This window comes from Quercus lobata, chromosome 4 (genome assembly GCF_001633185.2).
Source record: "Quercus lobata isolate SW786 chromosome 4, ValleyOak3.0 Primary Assembly, whole genome shotgun sequence".
NCBI classification, from domain to species: Eukaryota; Viridiplantae; Streptophyta; class Magnoliopsida; order Fagales; family Fagaceae; genus Quercus; species Quercus lobata.
Window position 1 is genome coordinate 27406026 of NC_044907.1, and position 21615 is coordinate 27427640.

General features: G+C 37.0%; 2 protein-coding genes across 2 annotated transcripts; both read left to right on the top strand.

Annotated features, from left to right (window-relative positions):
- Positions 1–500: 500 nt before the first annotated feature.
- LOC115984944 (TMV resistance protein N-like) lies at positions 501–11612 on the top strand (the record flags this gene model as incomplete). The annotated part of the gene is made up of 5 exons (XM_031107926.1): positions 501–1166; positions 3134–4226; positions 4342–4614; positions 4731–5161; positions 10970–11612. Coding segments are annotated over exons 1-5 (2949 nt in total), but the record flags the coding sequence as incomplete, so codon positions are not given.
- A 628-nt stretch (positions 11613–12240) lies between these two features.
- LOC115984945 (la-related protein 1C-like) lies at positions 12241–13412 on the top strand (the record flags this gene model as incomplete). The annotated part of the gene is made up of 1 exon (XM_031107927.1): positions 12241–13412. A coding segment is annotated over one exon (1128 nt), but the record flags the coding sequence as incomplete, so codon positions are not given.
- Between the last annotated feature and the right edge of the window lie 8203 nt (positions 13413–21615).

Here is a 21615-nt window from a genome sequence, read left to right on the forward strand (position 1 = left end):
TTAATAAACATCCACTAATTATCTAAAATATTCTATTAAATTTGTAATGTACTAATAATTAGCCAAAACTAATGTATTTAAAGTTTATGCCATTCATCCGTTGCACACATTGAAACAGTAAATTACATTACACTTACACGTATTACATTTATATACATTCAAAGGCCTTCAAAAAAGAAAAGTTTATTTCCGCTCAAAAAAAAGAAAAAGTTTATTTCATAAAATAAAAACCATATATATTAAAGTTTGAAATTGTGGCAGGTATTCAACTAAAACACGTTTCTCAACAAAAAAAAATGTCAAAGTAACCTGAAAATACGTGGAATTTTTTGTTTAAAAAATATAAAATATCTCACTATCTCTTCCCCACACAGATAAGGAAGACAAACAGCTTGGCTTTCTTCTCACTCTGTCTCTTTTCCCCACTCTTTTACCTCTCTGTCTCTTTTTGTTGTTGTTAAGAGTCTCACCTCTCACTCTCTCAGACTCTCGGTCTCTCTTACAAGAAGTAGATCAGAGCCCAATTGTCTCTTTGATTTCTCTTCTTGTTCCAAACGATGTAGTTTACTTGCTACTTGCAAATCCTTATGAAGACATGACGTTGTCTGTCATATATAGAATCTAAACTCAAACAAGCTATGTGGTAAGTACTTACCAATGGCTTCCACCAGCATTCAAACTGTCCGATCCTCTTTTACCTCTGCTTTTTCTAAACCCCAGCCGGAATATGACGTTTTCCTCAGTTTTAGAGGAGAAACCCGTTGTAAGTTTACCGACCATCTATATCATGCTTTGGTTGATAGAAAAGTTACCACCTTCAGGGATGATAAAGAACTTGAGCTGGGAGAGTCCATTAAGCTGGAACTCTTGAAAGCAATCGAGAAATCGAGGATTGCGGTTATCATTTTCTCTGAAAATTATGCATCTTCCACATGGTGCTTGGAAGAACTTGCAAAGATTGTTGAATGCAGAGATAGAGGGATATTGACAGTATTGCCCATTTTCTACCATGTGGAACCTACTGACGTGCGACATCAGAAGAACACTTTTGCAGAGGCCTTTGCAAAACATGAAAAGCGTTTCGAGGAGAACCCAAAAATGGTGCAGAAGTGGAGAGCTGCATTAACTAATGTGACCAATCTCGCCGGAGAGCGTTTAAAGGATGGGTAACGCTTTATTGATTTGCTTCTGATGAGATTTTTTTTTTTTTTTTTTTTGCTTGTTTTGACTGGATTACTTAATTACTTTAAATGTAGATGTTAAAAGGTTAATATCTCTAATACCACAAAAGAATGAATTATATGTAGTTTTATAAACAGCACTACATACATACTATTGCAAAATTAAGAAAAAGGTTGTCACTAATTTAAGTTTCAAGATTTATAGTTTAGGTTGTCATCAAAAGTCTTGTAACTAAACAGTAGAACTACATTTAAAAATTCCCTCACTAACTTTGTTGTAACTATTGAATTATTGAAAAAAATAAAATAAAATTTTAAAGTTGTCACTAAAAATATACGTGCAGCTACGAGTTTTATAGTTCAACTAGTACCTCTTAATATTTGTAATGAAAATGTTCATGGTTCAAATCTCCTTATTGATTGAAACTATTGAATTATATATATTTTTTTAAAAGTATATGTTTAGCTGGCAAACTAGGGAGCAATATATATATATATATATATAGAGAGAGAGAGAGAGAGAGAGAGAGAGAGTAGTTTTAGTGGATCAGAAAAAAGACATACAATGTGGTATGTGTAGGAACAAAGAAACACACACACTATATGAATAGTGTAATGTAAACCAATAATTATCGTAAATGTCCAATGACCAAAACTACTCATCAAAAAACATCAAACAACATTTTGAAGATTTAGAATTTTGGTCATTTGATGTTTTTTTCTTAAGGGTAGGTTGTTTTGGGGAGGGGGGGGGGGTGTTATCATCTTGGTAGTTTTATTTGTATTTCAATCACATTGGATATTTTGATCATTTTGGAGGTTTAATTTCAAGGTCAATTTGGCCATTTTAGGTTCAATTTTCGATAAATTTGAATTTTGTAAGGATTTATTTATTTTTGGACATTCTAATCATTTTGGAGGTTCCAATGTTATTTTTGGTCATTTTATAGGTTAACAAGTGTTTTGGTTATTTTGAAAGTTTTAGAGGTATTTCGGTCGTTTGAGATTTTTTCCCTAGCATTTTTGGCATTTCAAAATTTTTCAAAGGTATTTTGTAGGGTTTCAAGGTTATTTGGTTATTTTTATAGATTTGGGATATTTTTGGGAAACTTTCGTCACTCTTGAGGTTTTGAGAGTATTTAACTAATTTTAATGTTTTAGGTGAGATTTAGGAGATTATGAAAAGTATTTGGTCATTTTGAAAGAGAGGATTTCAAATCCAATTTATAGGTTATTAAAGCATCCAAACAATAGATTTAAGAATCTAGAATTTAAAATCCTCTTATGTATAGAATATAAATATGGAGTCAAGACATTCTAAATCCATTGATTTAAAATCCAAATCTAAATTCAAATTCAAGTATCCTAATGCAACCTTGTTAAATTCCTTCATTCACTTAAGAATAAATTGTGGCCCAATATGTGGTGCTAATTGCTACCTCATGTGTACTTTGGGCAGCCATTCAAGTAGGGTTTCGACAATTTTTATGGGCTTCTACTTAGGATCTTGAAATGAAGATGATTTTCGCTTCGGTCAATACTCAATAGTATGGATTGTATTCTTCTTCTTTTTGTTTTATTCTGTTTTTGTTTTGAAAAGAAATGGTCAACAGATTGTGTACTAAATGACATGCCAAATCAGAATTTCAATTAAATTGCAGCTTTTTTTTTTTTTTGGTTTAAAAAATAAAAAGAACATCTATGTTGAATAGTACAGTACTTGCTGCTTCAAGTTTACATGAAAAGCCATGTTTTCTGTTCTGAGAACTAATAATCTACTTGCATGCCCTAGGATTTCGACAAGCAAATTGAGCTCGACTGTGTAGTTTAGTTCAATTTTAGAGCTCTCTCTTCTATGAGATGAACAAGCAAAACATCAACGCCTACATGCTACATCTCCAATTAGTTTTTTTTTTTTTTTACACAGATTTTTGTAATATTTTTTTTTATAGGGTGCATGAGGCAAACTTTATCCGAAGCATTGTTCAGTGGATATATTCGAAATTGAAAGAGAAACGTTCAAATGATATTGAAGATGATCTTGTTGGAATAAGCTCTCGTGTTGAGGAAATGATTTCATATTTAGATCTGGAATCAACTGATGTTCACTTTATTGGAATATGCGAGAAGAGTGGTATGGGCAAGACAACTCTTGCACGAGCTGTTTTTGATAAGATTCTTAACCAATTTGAAGCTTGCAGTTTTCTCGAAAATGTTAGAGAGGAATCTAAAGCACATGGTTTAAAGACTTTACAAGAACGACTCCTTTGTGATATAGGAAAAGGGGGATTAAGGGTAAAGGATGAGCATAAGGGAATGCAAGTTATCAGCGATATACTACATAACAAAAAGGTTCTTATTGTTGTTGATGATGTGAGTGAAAGAAGTCAATTAGAAAAATTAGTAGGGAAGGGTGATTTGTTTGGCAAAGGAAGTAGAATCATTGTAACTACCGAAGACAAAGATTTGTTGGCAAGTTATGAAATTAAAATTGTATATAAGGCTAGAGGACTAAATGAAGTCGAAGCTCTACAACTTTTTAGTCTGAATGCCTTCAACAAACCTCATTGTGAGAATGATTTCCTCGAAGATTGCAACAATTTTGTCGAGTATGCTCAGAGAATTCCTTTGGTTCTTAAAGTTTTGGGTTCCTATTTGTGTACTAGAACAAAAAATGAATGGGAAAGTGCTCAGAATCAGCTAAGAGCAATACCCCATGAAAAAACTACTAAGAAACTTAGAATTGCTTTTGATGGATTGGGGGCAGAGGAGAAAAAACTATTTTTAGATATTGCATGTTTCTTCAAAGGGGAGGAGAAGAATTGTGTTGCTGATATACTAAAGTCAGTTTACTTCCTGGACATTAATCTAAAAAATCTCATCGACAAATCTCTAATTACTCTTGTAGGGGGGGAAAAATTGTGGATGCATAATTTATTACAACAAATGGGTTGGGAAATTGTTAGTGAGGAATCAGAAGAAGCTAGAGAACGTAGTAGGTTGTGGCATTGTGATGACGTCCTTGATGTATTAAAGAACAATACTGTAAGTGGATTATTATATAGACATAAATTTAGAGAAGTATATAATTCTACAATAAATTCATGTAAGTTTTTGCTTTATCTAGTGGTATACTAATCTTACTATTCTTGTTTACCAGGGAACAAAACATATAGAAGGCATGCTATTAAGATTGCCTCCAGATGAAGAAGAAGAATTGAATGCTGAATCATTCTCAAAGATGAATAAACTAAGATTGCTCAAAATTTGTAAGGTGCGCCTTTCTTGCCTCAGTTATCTTCCTAATGAGTTATGTTTGCTGGAATGGCATGATTATCCTTTGGAATCATTGCCTAATAGTTTTCAGCCTGGTGAACTTGTTGAGCTCATTATGCATCGCAGTTGTCTTCAGCAACTTCCAAGTGAATTTAGTGTAAGATTTTCACTTCTTGCTGTTTTTTCTTTTCTTTATTTTTTTTATTTTTATAAAGTTTAAGTTCTTGAATGCTTAATTTTTTTTTTTTATCCCTGCTTATTTTTTCATCACAGAAATTGGGAAAGCTAAAGCTCATTGACTTGAGTGACTCCCAAAACTTAACCCGAACTCCTGACTTCACTGGATTCTCAAATATTGAGAGGCTGAATTTCCAAGGTTGTACAAGATTGCATGAGTTGCACCCTTCTGTTGGAGGTCTTAAAAGACTTATTCTATTAAATCTAAAAGATTGTAAATGTCTTAAGAACCTTCCATATGAGCTCAATTTGGAATCTCTTAAAACTTTAATTCTATCTGGCTGTTCAAGATTTAAGAAATTTCCCCGTATTGGGAGAAACATGAGAACCTTGTTGGAGCTTTATTTGGATGGGACTGCCATTGAAGTACTACCACCAACAATCAGGCGTTTAACTGGCCTGATCTTATTGAATCTTCAAGACTGCAAAAACCTTAAGAGTTTTCCGAGTGACATTCATAGTTTGACATCTGTTAAAAATGCAGAGCATACTGTAGGGGATATTGCAGGACAGAGTGGCATGAGACAAGGTACAAGTGTGATGGCTAGTACAGTTGCTGCTGAGGTGAAGAGCATCAATCAAGCCACGAGGGTTGTAAAGAGTGCAGCACTAGCTGATAGGCAGTGCAGGGACCAAGCCACACAGGATGCATCAATAGCTGACCAGAGTAGCACTGAAGTCTGGGAAGCAATTGAAGCAGTTCCACATCACGAGTTCTTCATTCAAGAGCGCTGAGGATTTGAGTCCCGTGATTCTAGGAAGTAGTTAGTCAATATTGACACGTGTAAATTCCAGAAGTTGAGCTAACTAACTTTGGCGCCACTTTTTGATAGTTAGTTAGGATCACTGTGTATATAAACAGAGCACAGAGTATTTTTATTCATTAACTTGGTGTATTCTTTTTTGATCAATGAAATTCTCTCTATTCTATTTAGATTTCTCTCAGATTTTTTCATGGTATCAGAGCAGCTAGCACAGTTTACACTGATTTCCTAACTTTTGGTTTGGTTCCAGAAGATTTTCTTTCGTTCCAAACAGAAATTTTCCTCAAGAAAATTTCCTCGTTTTTTTTTTTGCTGCTGAGAAATCGTTCGAGAATTTCTTTCTGTTTCTTCTTTTCATTGAAGTTTCTTTTGTTGTTCAAGCTTTGAAGATCATTCATGGCTTCCGATCACTCTGATTCAACACAACCTCAATCCATGCGACCAGTCTCAAGTTCTAATACACAGAGCAATCCACTCAATCCTTTTCTGTTAAGTGCAAGTGAGAATCCAGGTAATATCTTGGTCACACAGCCATTGTTGGGAATGAGGAACTATCAATCTTGGTCTAGGGCTATGGTTCTGGCACTCACTGCCAAGAAGAAGATAGGCTTCGTAAATGGAAAGATTGAGAAACCTGAAGATGATTCTCCATTGTATGAGGATTGGGAAAGCTGTAACACAATGGTGCTTTCTTGGTTGATCAATTCAATGCATTTTGATGTGTCAAGTGGCATTATGTATTGTGAGACTGCAAGGGAGATGTGGCTTGAGTTGCAACGTGTATTTTCTCAAGGAAATGGACCAAAGTTTTATAACCTTCAACAAGAAATTTCACAGATAACTCAGAGTCAATTGTCAGTGACTGAGTATTACTCTAAGTTCAAGAAACTTTGGGATCAACTACTTCATTATGAACCCTTGCCAGCATGTACTTGTGGTGCGATGAAGACACTCAGCATTGCTCATGAGAAATCCTATGTGATGAGGTTTCTAATGGGGCTCAATGAGAATTTTGAGACTGTGAGGAGTCACATTCTCATGCTTGAGCCATTTCCACCGATGAGCAAGGTGTATTCCTTGATTCTTCAAGAGGAGGCACATAAAGGAATTGGTCATGGTAATGGTTCTGCCTACATCCCTAAACCTGATTCAGTGGCAATGTATGCTAATGCCAAAGGGAATTCTGGTAACAAGGCTGGACCTAAGAAGGAAAGACCCTTGTGCACCCACTGTAACATGCTTGGACACACTGTGGACAAGTGTTACAAACTCCATGGCTATCCACCAGGTTATAAGCAAAAGGGGAAGTTCAATGTTAATCAGGTTTCCTTTCCACAGGGAACTGATGCAGAGAATACATCTGCTCAATGTCCTATTACTAAGGCACAGTGTGAGCAGCTCCTTGCTTTTTTCAAACCAGGCTTTGATCAAGGTCAAAAACATCATGCTGCATCTGTTAGTACAAGTGGAAGTGTCTCTGGTTTGACTACTGAAGCTCATGGTGTGCCTGCTGCAACTGGTGTGCATCTCTCATCAGCCCTTAACAATTCCAACTTCATTGACACTATGTCAGGTACTGCTTCCAGCTTTTCTTTCAAACCTACTTTGCAGCACTCTATATTTTCTGCTAAAATAGTTGATAAAGAGTGTTTTCATACCACTGATTGGGTCATAGACACAGGTGCCACTGATCATATGGTTCATTCAGTCACTTGCTTTACTTCTATCACCACTGTCTTAAATACTCATGTTAATTTGCCAAATGGTGAGATAGCTTTAGTCACACACATTGGTACTGTGAGGATCTCAGACAAATTTACTCTTTACAATGTGTTATGTGTTCCATCATTCAGCTTTAACCTCATTTCTGTCAGTCAGTTGGCCAAATCTATTTCTTGTTGTCTTATCTTCTTTGGGACATTGTGCTTTATCCAGGACCTTGCTCATTGGAGCACACTTGGTCTGGGTAAGGAATGCAATGGGCTCTACCTGCTGGAAAGGAGCAACTCCACTTCACTATCTACTTCCATTTCTGCTGCTTCCTTTTCTGCTGCATTACCTTCTGTTCTTAACACTCATGTATGGCATTCTAGATTAGGACATCTGTCTAATGCCAAATTAGTTTCAATTAGGAATAATGGTGAACCACTTTGTACTTCAGTTGAGGATCTTACTTGTGAAATCTGCCCTCTTGCAAAACAAAAACGTTTACCCTTCAATAAAAGTTCTCAAATTTCTGCTTCTTGTTTTGATTTGATACATTGTGACTTATGGGGTCCCTTTTCAGTGTCCACCATTGATAATTGCAAATATTTCTTGACTATTGTGGATGATTGCTCAAGGTGTACTTGGGTTTATCTCTTAAAACATAAGTCTCAAACCCAATCTGTTCTAGAAGGCTTTTGTACCATGGTAGAAACTCAATTTTCTAAAAAGATCAAGACCATTAGGTCTGACAATGGTACAGAATTTTTCATGAGGGATTTCTTTGCTAAGCAAGGCATTTGTCATCAATTAAGCTGTGTTGAAACCCCTCAACAAAATGGTGTTGTTGAAAGGAAACATCAACACATCTTAAATGTGGCTAGAGCCCTCATGTTCCAATCACACCTGCCTTTACACCTATGGGGTCATGCTGTTCTTGCAGCCGTTTACTTGATAAATAGAACTCCATCTTCAGTTTTATCCAATCAAACTCCTTTTGAAACTTTGTTTGGTTCTCCACCCTCCTATTCACATTTGAGAGTCTTTGGCTGCTTGTGTTTTGCTTCTACACTTTCTAATCATAGAACAAAGTTTGCCCCAAGAGCAAAGAAATGTGTGTTCTTAGGGTATCCTTTTGGGGTAAAAGGATATAAGGTTCTTGACTTAGCCACTCAAAGTGTGTTTCTCTCTAGGGATGTTGTTTTTCATGAACATTCCTTTCCTTTTGCATCTGTTTCTGTTGATGCTTCAGATTCCATTCCTTCTTGTGATGATGTTGTTGCTCCCTCTTCTTCAGCAGGTATTGATTCCTTTGTCACTCCCATTAGTGTTCCTGATTTTGTTCCAAATGAAATTGATAATGCCTTATTCCCTTCTTCTGTTTCTACTGATCCTATTGTTCACAATAACATTACTTCTTCTTCCATGTCTACTGATCTTTCACCTAGTTCTAGTCAGGTTCCTTTTCCAGCTGTCCCTTCTTCTCCACCAGTTGTACCAGCATCTCCAGTGCCTCTCAGAAAATCAACTAGAGACACTAGACCTCCTGCATACTTGCAGGATTATGCTTGTACTGCATTTGCTCCTGGTGCTGCTTATGATCTGGCTGAGTGCATCACCTACTCTCACTTGGAACCTGGTTACCAATCTTACCTCATGACAGTTGGTTCTAGTCCTCAAGAACCTCAGAGCTTCTCCCAGGCAGTTCAAGATCCTCTTTGGAGAGCTGCCATGGACAAGGAAGTTCAAGCTCTTGAGACCAATCACACTTGGGATGTGACTACTTTACCTCCTGGTAAGTTTCCCATTGGCTGCAAATGGGTTTATAAAGTCAAGCTCAATCCTGATGGCAGTGTTGAGAGGTATAAAGCAAGATTGGTAGCTAAAGGTTATACCCAAAGAGAAGGCCTTGATTTCCTAGAGACTTTCTCTCCAGTTGCTAAGACTGTTTCAGTAAGGGTCTTGCTTGCTTTGGCTGCTGCTAAGTCTTGGCCTTTACATCAATTAGACATTAATAATGCCTTTCTTCATGGGGATTTGGATGAGGAGGTTTACATGGTCTTGCCTCCTGGTTTTCACAGTAAGGGGGAGTGTTCAGTCTCTTCTTCTACTTCAGTTCCTAAAGCAGCATCTGCTCCTAAAGTTTGTAAGCTTGTGAAATCAATCTATGGCTTAAGACAAGCTTCTCGGCAATGGTACACAAAGTTGTCAGCAACAATTACACAGCTTGGTTTTGTTCAGTCCCAAGCAGATCATTCTCTATTTGTTCAGAGGAATGGTTCCTTGTTCACTGCAATACTGGTCTATGTAGATGACATGATCATTACAGGAAATGATCTTGATTGTGTTGCTTCTCTGAAGTCAGTTCTAGATCAGAAGTTTGGGATCAAAGACTTGGGATCACTCAAGTTTTTCTTAGGCTTGGAAATTGCAAGGAACAAGACTGGGATCAGTTTAACACAAAGGAAATATGCTCTTGAAGTTCTTGAAGAAACTGGAATGACAGGTTGCAAACCAACTCAAACACCAATGGAGCAGCAATTGAAGTTATCCAAAGGTGGTGGAGATCTGATTTCTAATCCTGGCCAGTATAGGAGGCTTATTGGGAAGCTAATGTACTTAACTTTGAGCAAACCAGATATCACATATGCAGTACATAGGCTTAGTCAGTTCTTGGCACAACCTAGAGTACCACATATGAAGGCTGCTACCAGAATACTTCAGTATATTAAAGGCACACCTGGACAAGGTGTTTTCTTCCCCACAGATTCTGATCTGCACTTAAAAGCATACTGTGATGCAGATTGGGCTGGATGCCCTGACACAAGGAAGTCCTTGACAGGTTATTGTGTGTTCTTGGGTAATGCCTTGGTGTCTTGGAGATCTAAGAAACAAAGTATAGTGTCTAGATCAAGTGCTGAAGCAGAATACAGGGCAATGGCCACAACCACATGTGAGCTGACTTGGATATTACATTTATTAGAGGATTTACATGTTAAACATGACAGACCTGTTTTGTTATACTGTGATAACCAGGCAGCACTTCACATAGCAGCTAACCCTGTGTTTCATGAAAGGTCCAAGCACATAGAAGCTGATTGCCATGTTGTACGAAATAGGATCCTTGATGGTACACTTAAGACCTTCTATGTCTCAACCAAGAATCAATTGGCGGATGTTTTTACAAAAGCCTTAGGAGTTGAAAACTACTTGAGATTGATCACTAGATTGGGTGTAATCAATATCTTTGCTCATGTAGTAGAATACCCTTCCCCACCTAAGTCAGGTCACAAGGCAAGAGCTGTGCTCTTGAGGGGGAGTGTTAAAAATGCAGAGCATACTGCAGGGGATATTGCAGGACAGAGTGGCATGAGACAAGGTACAAGTGTGATGGCTAGTACAGTTGCTGCTGAGGTGAAGAGCATCAATCAAGCCACGAGGGTTGTAAAGAATGCAGCACTAGCTGATAGGCAGTGCAGGGACCAGGCCACACAGGATGCATCAATAGCTGACCAGAGTAGCACTGAAGTCTGGGAAGCAATTGAAGCAGTTCCACATCACGAGTTCTTCATTTAAGAGCGCTGAGGATTTGAGTCCCGTGATTCTAGGAAGTAGTTAGTCAATATTGACACGTGTAAATTCCAGAAGTTGAGCTAACTAACTTTGGCGCCACTTTTTGATAGTTAGTTAGGATCACTGTGTATATAAACAGAGCACAGAGTATTTTTATTCATTAACTTGGTGTATTCTTTTTTGATCAATGAAATTCTCTCTATTCTATTTAGATTTCTCTCAGATTTTTTCAACATCTCTTGAAATTCTCACTCTATCAGGATGCAAGTGTCAACCACCAAAAGCAGGGCATTTGCTTGGGCTCTCTCCTATTGGATCCTCAATTGGTGCCACCCTCACTTTTCCGCGACTAATTTCATTTCTTTTTCTATCTTTCCTAGCATGGCGATACACCTATCTCAGAATTCCTATATTTGCTACAACTGCTTTGTCAACGTATTGTTTCCACAATGCCCGGCATCCTGAACCAGAGCCCATCAACTTCTTGTTGTCTAATTCGTTCTCAAAATTAAGCACTTTGGTAACTCTAAGTCTAAGTGACTGCAATCTGTTGGCACTCCCTGATGACCCTAGCTGCTTGTTGTCAATAGAGTATTTGAATTTGAGCAAAAATAATTTTATATGCTTGCCCGATTGCATTTCTCAACTTTCAAAGCTCAAAATTCTTTTCTTGGATCATTGTAGCAAGCTTAAATCGTTGCCATATGTTCCATCAAGTACAAGGTTAGTTTCAGTACAAGGGTGTACTGCGCTTGAAAATTATTCAAATCAAGTTGTTGTATGGACTTTGGGTGTAGCAGGATTCACTATTATTACTTGCCTTGGCTTGGCGGAGGATGAAGATGGCACAATTGCTGAGGTTTCTCTGCTAGACATACACCAATTATGGCAAAGATACGTGAAGGTATCTCTTTCTCTATCACTTGTCACACACGCATGAGCATCTTTTTACAGTTTTTAATATTTTACAGGATCAAATTCATCAAATGGAAGGCTTTTGCCATGTTTTACCTCAAATTGAAATTCCAGAGTGGTTCAAGCATCAGAGGTTTGGGTCATTTCGATCAATCCCACTACCTTCAAATCTGTTCAGTAATAAAAATTGGAAAGGAATCGCTCTGTGTGTCATTTTTGTAGTCCCAGCACATTCGAACGACGTTTCTCCTGGAGAGGATACAAAATACTTTCATGAGTTTTATTGTCTTTCGGACAAATATGGAGATCTTATAGCTTTCAAGGTTCCTAAGGAAACATATGTTGGTTCATTTGGACTTTGGCTATATATATCGCATGCGAGGTTTAGAAAACATTTAGACGAACGGAGTTGCATTACCCCTTTGATTGGAACCAACAACCCGGATATTGAGATTAATATGTGTGGTGCACGTATTCTATATAAGCAAGATATGGGAGAATTTCTACAAAACTTAGGTCAAAGAATTTTTGGGAGCCCTAAAGACCTCCGTGGAGAGCTCAAGTCACAGCTTTCAAGATTGTGTTAGGTCTCCGATTCCCCTCCTCCGAAGATGGCTTCACCGTCACTACCACCACCACCACCGGATGCCGGCGAGGGCTCCGATGGTGGTAATGACGGCAATGCGGCTCGCCCAAAGAAGCTCGCTTGGAACAAACCCTCAAACGACGGCGTCGTTGAGGTCAGTCCTGTAATGGGCGCGATTTGTTGGCCCGCTCTGTCTGAGCCCACTAAGGCTTCGCCTAAATCGTCGGCCGATTCGACTTCGAAGACTCTCTCCGATTCACCACTCTCCACTTCTCAGGGAACTGTTGTTCCACATTCGCCGAAGAAACAAGTTACTACTACTACAACTACTACTACTACTAATAATGCTGCTGGGAATTCTAATTCTAGTGCAAACCATCCATTGCCAACTCGGCAAAGATCTATGAAGCGAGGTGGTGGCAACAACAGGAGTGGGCCTTCACAGAGCGGCTTTACTCATCCTCATCTTCCGCCACCACCTAACACAACTGCATATGTTAGACCTCCCCCAATGAGACCCTTTGTCGACCCCATGGGTTATACTGAGTTTTGCTATATACCTCAACTGCCAGTGGAACCCTACAGCCATAGACCAATAATTCCTCATCCACCGCCATTATATATCCCTGTTCCAGAACCTCTGCCCGTTTTGCTTCTCAAGCAGATAGATTATTATTTCAGTGATGCTAATTTGGTAAAAGATGTCTATTTGAGGTCAAACATGGATGATCAGGGCTGGGTACCAATTGCTTTAATAGCGAGCTTTCCTCGAGTAAGGAGTATGACAACTAACGTCCAGTTAATATTGGATTCCTTGAGCTCTTCGACCATTGTGGAAGTACAGGATGACAAGGTGAGGAGGCGCAATGAGTGGAATAAATGGAAACGAGCTTCTTCTCGGATTCCCTCTGACTCAGGCTCAGTGTCTCCTAATAAATCAAGTTATGATACGCTGGCAACTTCTTTGCAGAAGATCACGGTGGAGGAAGTGGATACAAACCAAAGTAGTGTGACAGGTAAAGCAGACCCTAACTCTGAGGCTGTTGCAGGAAGTTGGATAACAGAGTTTATTGGCCAGTCACAACTCCCCAGTGGGGAGGATACTCAAAACACCGACTCAAGCGGGAACTGATCAATATATGTCCCCCAAAAAAATTCAAGAAAAATCTTGTCAGAGTAGCGCGCTTCTATTTTTGGACGGTTTTGGGAGGAAATGGGGAGTGAGGGTTTTAACGAAGTTATGGGATCTTTTCTTTTGTTACTCAGTCACTTGGACTGGTTTTGGCAGTATTTTGATGAGGCTAGTAGAGGAATACAGAATAAGATTTATCTATAAATTATTGTCTAAAGATAAAGAATGAGGAAAGTGAGACAGAGAGTACTTAGATTATTGGTTCAGGCAGAATGATGAGGTTGCTGGGTTGTATAGCTTGGTTTTGGTGTGGATGTTTGTCTTTTAAATTTCTGGTGCTTTACGGTGGCATTGGTGGGTAAAACATTCTGGAGATCTAAATTTAAGATGTTTCCCCGTGAACGTGTCCTGGATTCAATCAAAACAATTAGAATATATACTGTTTGTACACATCATTGTCATTATGTGTTAAATTATTTTATCCATAATAAATTTGTGCAATCGAGGAGAGAGAGAGAGAGAGAGAGGAATAATGTTTGTGACAGGAGTGGAGCCACCATATGGAGGTTCACCCCACCCAAATTTGTTTTCTTAATAAAATTACTAAAACTGTTATATTATTAGCTCTATTTTTTAGATTGTTTTGACTTATGGTGTTTGTTTTTGATGAGAGCTTTTTATCATCATACTAAAATATCAATTAGTTTTTTGGTATAAGCGAGTATTGAGCCATAGGTCTCGTAAATTTTTATGAGCTTCTTTCAAAAGAAGAAATGTGTTAAATATTTTTTAAAATTTTATAAAATTCTAGATGTTCCATATTTTAAGAATGCAAATGTGATATCATAAATAAGAATAAGAATATAAGTATATTATAGATACAATATAAACGTATAATTTTCGTTAATTTTTTAAAGTAAAAAAGTTAGGTGTTTTAAAAATCTTAGTTTTGTATGACAATTTTCTATTGAGCTTTATACAATTTCTTTTTTTCTAGAAAAAAATTATATCTAATTAAAATTCAAAATGCTAAAAATTAATTATAAAAAAGAGAACATCAAATTAATAATTTCAAAAGAGAATATGAACAAGAATCTATTCACTTCTTAGAAAACATGATATTTTTCACTAGCATTTAATTAAATATGTATGTATGTTTGTTTTTTTTTTTTACTACTTATTTATTAAAATCTGCACCACCACCCCTCAAAGAATATATCTTAGCTTCGTCCTTGGTTTGTGATCAGAAAAAGAAATATATCTGGTTGTGTTACAGCAAAGGAAACGTAATTTTTTTTTTAAATCATCAGGCATGCAATGAGAAAATTAACATTAAGGTCTTCTCTAAGGAAAGGTTTTGGTGCTATAACCACAAAGAGTTATTATATATAGAGAAAGTGAAGATCTAAAATCATTTTGTTTGTATTAATTTTTAGAAGAATTTGTAACTTATTTAATAAGTGAATTTATTCAGAATTAGTCCTGTAATTTCTTCCTTCAAGGAGAAAGAGTTTTCTATGCCAATCATTGTGTTATTTCTATTTTCTTTTTCTTTTATAATTTTTTAATTACAATTTGGGATTTATTAAAATTTCGATGTGTTTGGATAATAGGATTTGAGCTTTTAGATTTGGATAGTTCAAAAGTTCAAAGATTTTGATTTTGGTGAAATCCACCAAGGACTTTAAGCTAATTGAAATAACATTTAACCAAATTTTAGAAATCCTTAGTCACACTGCAAAACGAATAGAACACTATAAAACCATGAAAATAACCAAAATACTCTTAAAAGCTCCAAGATGACTAAAATATCCTAAACCAAAAATTGACTCAAATACCGCCAATTCTCGAAAATAACTAAAATACCCCTTAAACAGGGGCGGAGCCAAGGAAAAGAGAAGTCATGAAAATTTGACTACTTCCTAAAGGGAACATTCAAAAAAAAAAAATCCTAATTGTAGAATTGAATGCAGATACCATGCTTCTGAGTTTTGCGGTGAGAATAATGCATTGCTAATTGTAGAATTGTCAAGAAAAAGCATCCAAGTAAATGAATGCATATATGGCCAAGAACACTCGCTAAAACTGTGATCTATGTAAATAGAATATTAGTAATCAACAAATGAAATTGTGTAAGAGAATTTAATTAGTAATATGAGCATAATCACCAAAGCGACCACAAACAACTACTTTTGAAGAAAAATAGATAACATAACAGCTAATGATCACCTATTGTCCTAAAGACGGATTTTTATTGTAGCAATTCCATGTTCAACATGTCCACCGTATGGTCATCTCTTTGTTTTTTAATTAATTGTTACTAATTGACGTTTGATTTTTTTTCTTTTTCTTTTTTTCTTTCTTCATCTACAGTCCTTATGATTTACTACAACAAATGGCTTGGGAAATTATCAATGAGGAATCAAAGGGACCTAGAAGACACAGTAGGTTATGGTTTCGTGATGATGCCCTTTAAAGTATTAATGAACAAACCATTAAGTAAATTATTGGCAAAAATGCAAAACTGACCCTCTAACTTTCAGTCTTTTTCATTTCAGTCCTCTAACTTTCATTTTTGTTATTTCAGTCCTCTAACTTTCAATTTTTGTCAATGCAAGACTCCGTTAGAACTCTGTTAGGGGCTGCCGTTAATTTAGCCAAAACGACGTCGTTTTGGCAAGAATGAGCTCAGTTCGGTGATGGAGTTCTGATGGAGGTCTGAATCGGTTTTTCTTTTTTCTTTTTTTTCTTTTTTTTACAGATTTTTTTTCTTTAAATTCTGAAATTTATTTAAAAAAAAAAGGGCTAAAACGACGTCATTTTAGCTCAATTAATGGCAGCCCCTAACTGAGTTCTAACAGAGTCTTGTATTGACAAAAATTGAAAGTTAAAGGACTTAAATGACAAAACTGAAAGTTAAAAGACTAAAATGAAAAAGACTGAAAGTTAGAGGGTCAAATTTGCATTTTTGCCTAAATTATTATATCGACATAAATTTAGAGAAGTAAATAATTCTACAGCTCATGTAAATTTTGCTTTATCTTTACTTGTACTAATTTAATTATTCTTAATTACCAGGGAACAAAGAAAATAGAACGCATGGTGCTAAACTTGACTTCAAAAGAAAAAGGAGATTTGAATGCTTGTATCAGTAATCTTCCTAATAAGTTACGTTTGTTGGAATGGCATAAGCATCCTTTGATAAAATTATCACGGAACTTGGAAAACTGCAGTGGATTCCTTCTAAATCTTGAGACGCTGTGTCTTCAACTTTGTCGAAGTTTGCGTGAGTTGCCTCGATCTAATGAAGTTTCTAAGAAACCTATTCTATTAGATCTAGCATATTGTGCACCTCTTACGAACCTTCCAGATAAGCACACCATGGAAAGGGATGGCCATGGGTAGGGTGTAAGGTTGAATTTAATCAACCATATGTTGGCTTTATTCCATGACAAATTTGCTTGTAATGCAGCACTTAGAAACCCTGTATTTAGGTGGGAATCATGTAAGGGTAGTGTGTGAGAGAGTGTGAAGAAATGCTCAAGATTGTGCAGTGAAGCAGAGACTCGCGGCTAGGACTCGCGGGTGGCTCGCGGCTTGCAAGCCACCAAAAGTTGCTCACGTGCAGAGCATGCAAGGGAGCTGAACAGTCATGCCACCTGGAGCACTACACGACAAAAATCCAGACTGGCCATTAAGTTAGCTCGCGGCTTGAACTCGCGACTCAGTCAAGTCGCGAGTTCAAGTCGCCAGCCAGCCCTGTTTTTGGAAAAACTGACTCTTCGCATTCCATTCTCATACCAGTATAAATACCCCTCATTCCCACAAGATAGGTGTGGCCATTCAGAAAGAAAAACCCTAAGAGAGGTTTCTTCAAAACACCCACCCAATTAGAGAGAGCTACTCATTCTTAGAGAGAAACCTTTGTAGTCTCTTCTCATTCCCTCTCTCATTGTCATACCTATTGAGAGGAGATTTCTATCCAAATACTACCCACACCAATTTAGAGTGTTGAGTGCTTTTGGAGCTTTGGGAAGCATTGGAGGATGCCAAGGATGGCGGATGCTACGGTCTAGTAGCGGAATCCGGGAAGCTAGAAAAGAAAAAGGTTCGGCGCAACCTCGTTGGAGCAAGAAGCTTGGAGAGCTTAGGTGCACTGGGTAGATTAGGCTTGGAGGGTCTATTGCTGTCCATGTATCCCAACTGTATTTTCTAGTGGATTGTTTACCGCTTGGAGGGCGGCGGAGAGGTTTTACGCCGAGGGCTTCGGTTTCCTCTTCGATAACACATCGTGTGTTGTTCTTGTGTTTGCATCTCTCTTCCCTTTTATCTTTGCCTTTTATTTTCTGCTGTGTATGTGATTTATAATTGGCTTAGATTGATTTCCAATTCTGTTTATAGCTTATGTTCATTTTCCGCACACTAGTTGTTTGTCATAAAACTTGAATTGGTTATTTTGTATTTGGAGGTCTAAACGTTCAAGGGTGTTTGTACATGTTTTTGAACTTTCATTTGGTATTAGAGCGGGTACACTTGTTGTGGTTTAAATACCTAAGTGTAATCCTTGACCCCTTGTGTTTATTTGACATGGATTGTGCTTTGTATGCCTCTTTGCATGATTTGGTTGGTGATGAATGTAACATGCCACGTGTTTGTGAAAATGCCTCTATGAGTGCTAATCCTCATAAGTGTGATGACATGTCATTTGAATCTATGGGTGTTGTTGACAAACTCTTGAAGAAAAATGCTAAGAAGTTTCAAAAGAATTTGAGCAAGTTATTTTGTGAAAAGGATGATTTGATTGCTAAACTCAATGAATCCAACAAATTGGTTGAGAAATATAAAAAACTTGCTGAAGATTCTCTTGAAAAGCTAAAAGAGTTTGAATGTTTGAATATGGACTTGGATGCTAAACTTGTTTTGTCTAACAAACTTGTTGATGATCTTAAATGTGAAAATGAATCTCTTAAGATGCATGCCAAGTGTTTGATTGCTGATCCTACTGTTAAAAAGAATGAAAATATGTGTTGCAATCATGTTGTGATACCCGATTTTGTGCCTAGTGTGTGTTCTACTTTAAAGGACAAATCGGTGTACATTCCTCCACATAAAAGAAATCTAAAGGTGGAGAGAAAGGCTGTTAAGTCAAAGCCTTCGTTTAGGTCTCAACCTAAGGTTTTGAGTGGATCTAAGTTTGTTCCTACTTGCCATCATTGCGGTGTGATCGGTCACATAAGACCCCAATGCCCCAAGTTTAAAAGAGAACAAACCTTTGTTGTTAGATCCCTTCCCAAAAAGCCTAATGGACCTAAATACATTGTTTGTCACCATTGTGGTGCCTTTGGTCATCTAAGACCTCATTGCTCTAAGTTTCAAGCTCTTAAGAGAATTAAAAGAAAAGAGAAACTTGAGCTTTTTGGAAGTTGTGCTTTGAAAACTAAACCGGATTGGATGGAAAATGGCAAGTTGTTGAAGAAAGTGGTTAATGCTCTTACCTCCTTGTCTATGTGCATCTCCGGTTTTCATTCTTCCAACCCTCGTCTCACTTCCCATGAGACACTCATTCCAAACAATCAATCTGTTTGGATGAGGAAGGGTTCCTATGGTTGAGCTTGTGCTCTTTTTGGTCCTTGATCTAATTCTTTCGATCTTTGTAGGACCCTTCATGCATTAAATGTCATATCATCATGCATTTTGTGCATCTTGCATTTATTTGTATGCATTGTTTTGTTCTTGATCTTACTTTTATGTTTCTGCTTTGTGTGAGTAAAAAAAAAAAAAATCCAAAACCACATAAAAAGTGAAAAATTCAAAAAGTTTGATCGTATATGTTTGAGCACATATCACATGTGAGTTTGGCCTTGTACTTTTGTACAAATGGCTTTGTGCATTTACGAGCTTAACTTGTTATTTTTGCACTTATATCTTTGTGGGAAAAATCTTGACATCTTTGTGTGATTGTTGTAAATCGATCTTCAAGTTTGTCATGAATGATTAGTCAATAGTCATGTTGGTTTTGATACATGCGTAGATTTGTGCTTATATCTCTTCCCACTCTTTTATTTTTATTGCTTGAAGAGCTCTATAAATGTAAATCTCAAAATGAAAAGAGATTATGAGCTGCAAAAGTCGTCGCACATACTAGTATTCGACTAGGAAAAAGGGAAAGCGACTTATATGAAAATGTATGATGCCCAAAAAGCCAAAGGCTTGTTCATCAAATTGAAATATCAAAAATTTCAGGCATCAATCTCAAAAATGAGATGTATTGCTCAAAATGAGTTGTATTGATTCAAAATGATCAAATATTATGAATTGTAAGAAGCCAAATGAAAAGTTTCAATCTTATGTAATCATTTTCTTGTGGGAGGTCATATATGTTCATTTCTATAATTGAGATAGACCACTTGACTTAGTACTAGTTGTGTATGACTTGATCGAATTGATCATTGAAGCTTCACTCTAGACTAAGGACTATTCCACATTTGATACACACACATAACACACTTGCCTAATGTTCAATGAATGTCTTATTCATTTGTTAAATTGTACTTGTCTAAATGTGATGTGTGTGTGCTCAATCTTATATAGATTAATTCAAAAAGATTTTTGATCATTTTATATGTTTTTGGAAGTGATTTTTATCACTTTTTGTGTTTATGTTTAGTGCTTACTGTGTTTTTCAATGTTTAAACATGTTCTGGTTTGAAAAACAAGTGTCAGAATTTTTTGCCACTCATTTTGGCTACTTGCGTGAGCTGCCAGCAAGCTGCCAGTTTTGGCTACTCGGTTTGGCGGCTTGCAAGCCGCGAGTTTAAGCTGCGAGTTCATACAGAGAGGTTTCGCGGCTCACTTGCGACTTGGCTCGCGACTCGCCAGTCGCGAGTCGCCCAGAATCAGCTTTTTAAAGAGCTTTTTCGTGGGAAACTTGTTTTAAACCTCTCCTATCCTCTCTAAAACCCCTCTTTCAATATTTTTACATCAAAACCCAACCAATTTGAATGGTTTTTCAATCCATTAACATCTCTAAGATAATTATAAACTCTTTTCATTGATTTTGATCCTTAAATTATATTTTGGAGAGTTTTGTGCTCTTGGTTGGGATTTTCATCATAGGGGTTGGGAAAACTTATTTTTTGTCAATTTTCTTCATGGGATTGGTTTCTTTTGTTGATATGCATTGGATGTTGGCCCCTTGTGGCAGAAAGAACATGTATTAAGGGTGGATTTCATGATGTTCATGCATTGTTTCACATTTTTGTTCATAGTGTGCATGCTAAGTGTTTGATAAAATGCCTCTTAGACATTTTCTCGCTTGTTTGGACTCCGATGAAACTTTGGGGTTTCTCATGTTTCCTCATTAGGAACATGTTTGGTTCATTGATTGTGTATTTAACACACCTTACCCCACATGTGCATTTTTCATGCATTGGTCATGCATTGCACTTAGCCACCTCTTGGACACACCTTTGCTACCCTTGTCATGCATTGGTCTATACCTTGCCTCTTCATCCTAGCATGTCATGTCTGTCTTATGCTTTGTAGAATTTTACTTTGTCATGGGTTTGAGCTTCATTTTCTCATTCATCTTGCATCCCTCATGCATCATTAGCATTGTTCGTACCTTCATCTCTTGCCCTCGTTTCTTCTTGACCCTTTGTCTATTCCTGACAAAAAGGGGGAGAGTATACTCTAGAGAATATTCCGGAGTATTTTGTCATTTCTATATGACTCTTGTGCACATCCTTAGGGGGAGAAATTCTATTTCTTATGCACATTTGTAGGGGGAGAGATATTTCATAGGGGAGATGCATATACCAAGGGGGAGAAGACATTGAAATAATAAGAAAACTTTGTTTTGAACAAGCACAGGCTTTATGGTGCTTTGAGTTATGTTTTGTGGTTCTCTTCGCATCATGTTTTTGTTTTGGACATGCATACTTCCTTATGCTATTGTGCTTCATTGAATGCATGTTCGGATGATCAATTGCTTTGCTATGTGATCATTGTAGTCATTTCTATATGACTGTTTTGGTGTTTGATCAAGTTGCTCATATGTTTTACATCATGTTTACTTGATCGCAATTTGCTTGTTACATTATACTTGTTCTTTTATTACTTGCTTTACCTTGAGGGTCTAATGTGTTTTGTGCAAGTGTTTCAGGTTACAAGTATATATGTTCCAAGTGCATCACAGCTTCTCATCATTTTGAAGGGGAGAAACTTTAAGCACTTTTAGTTTATATT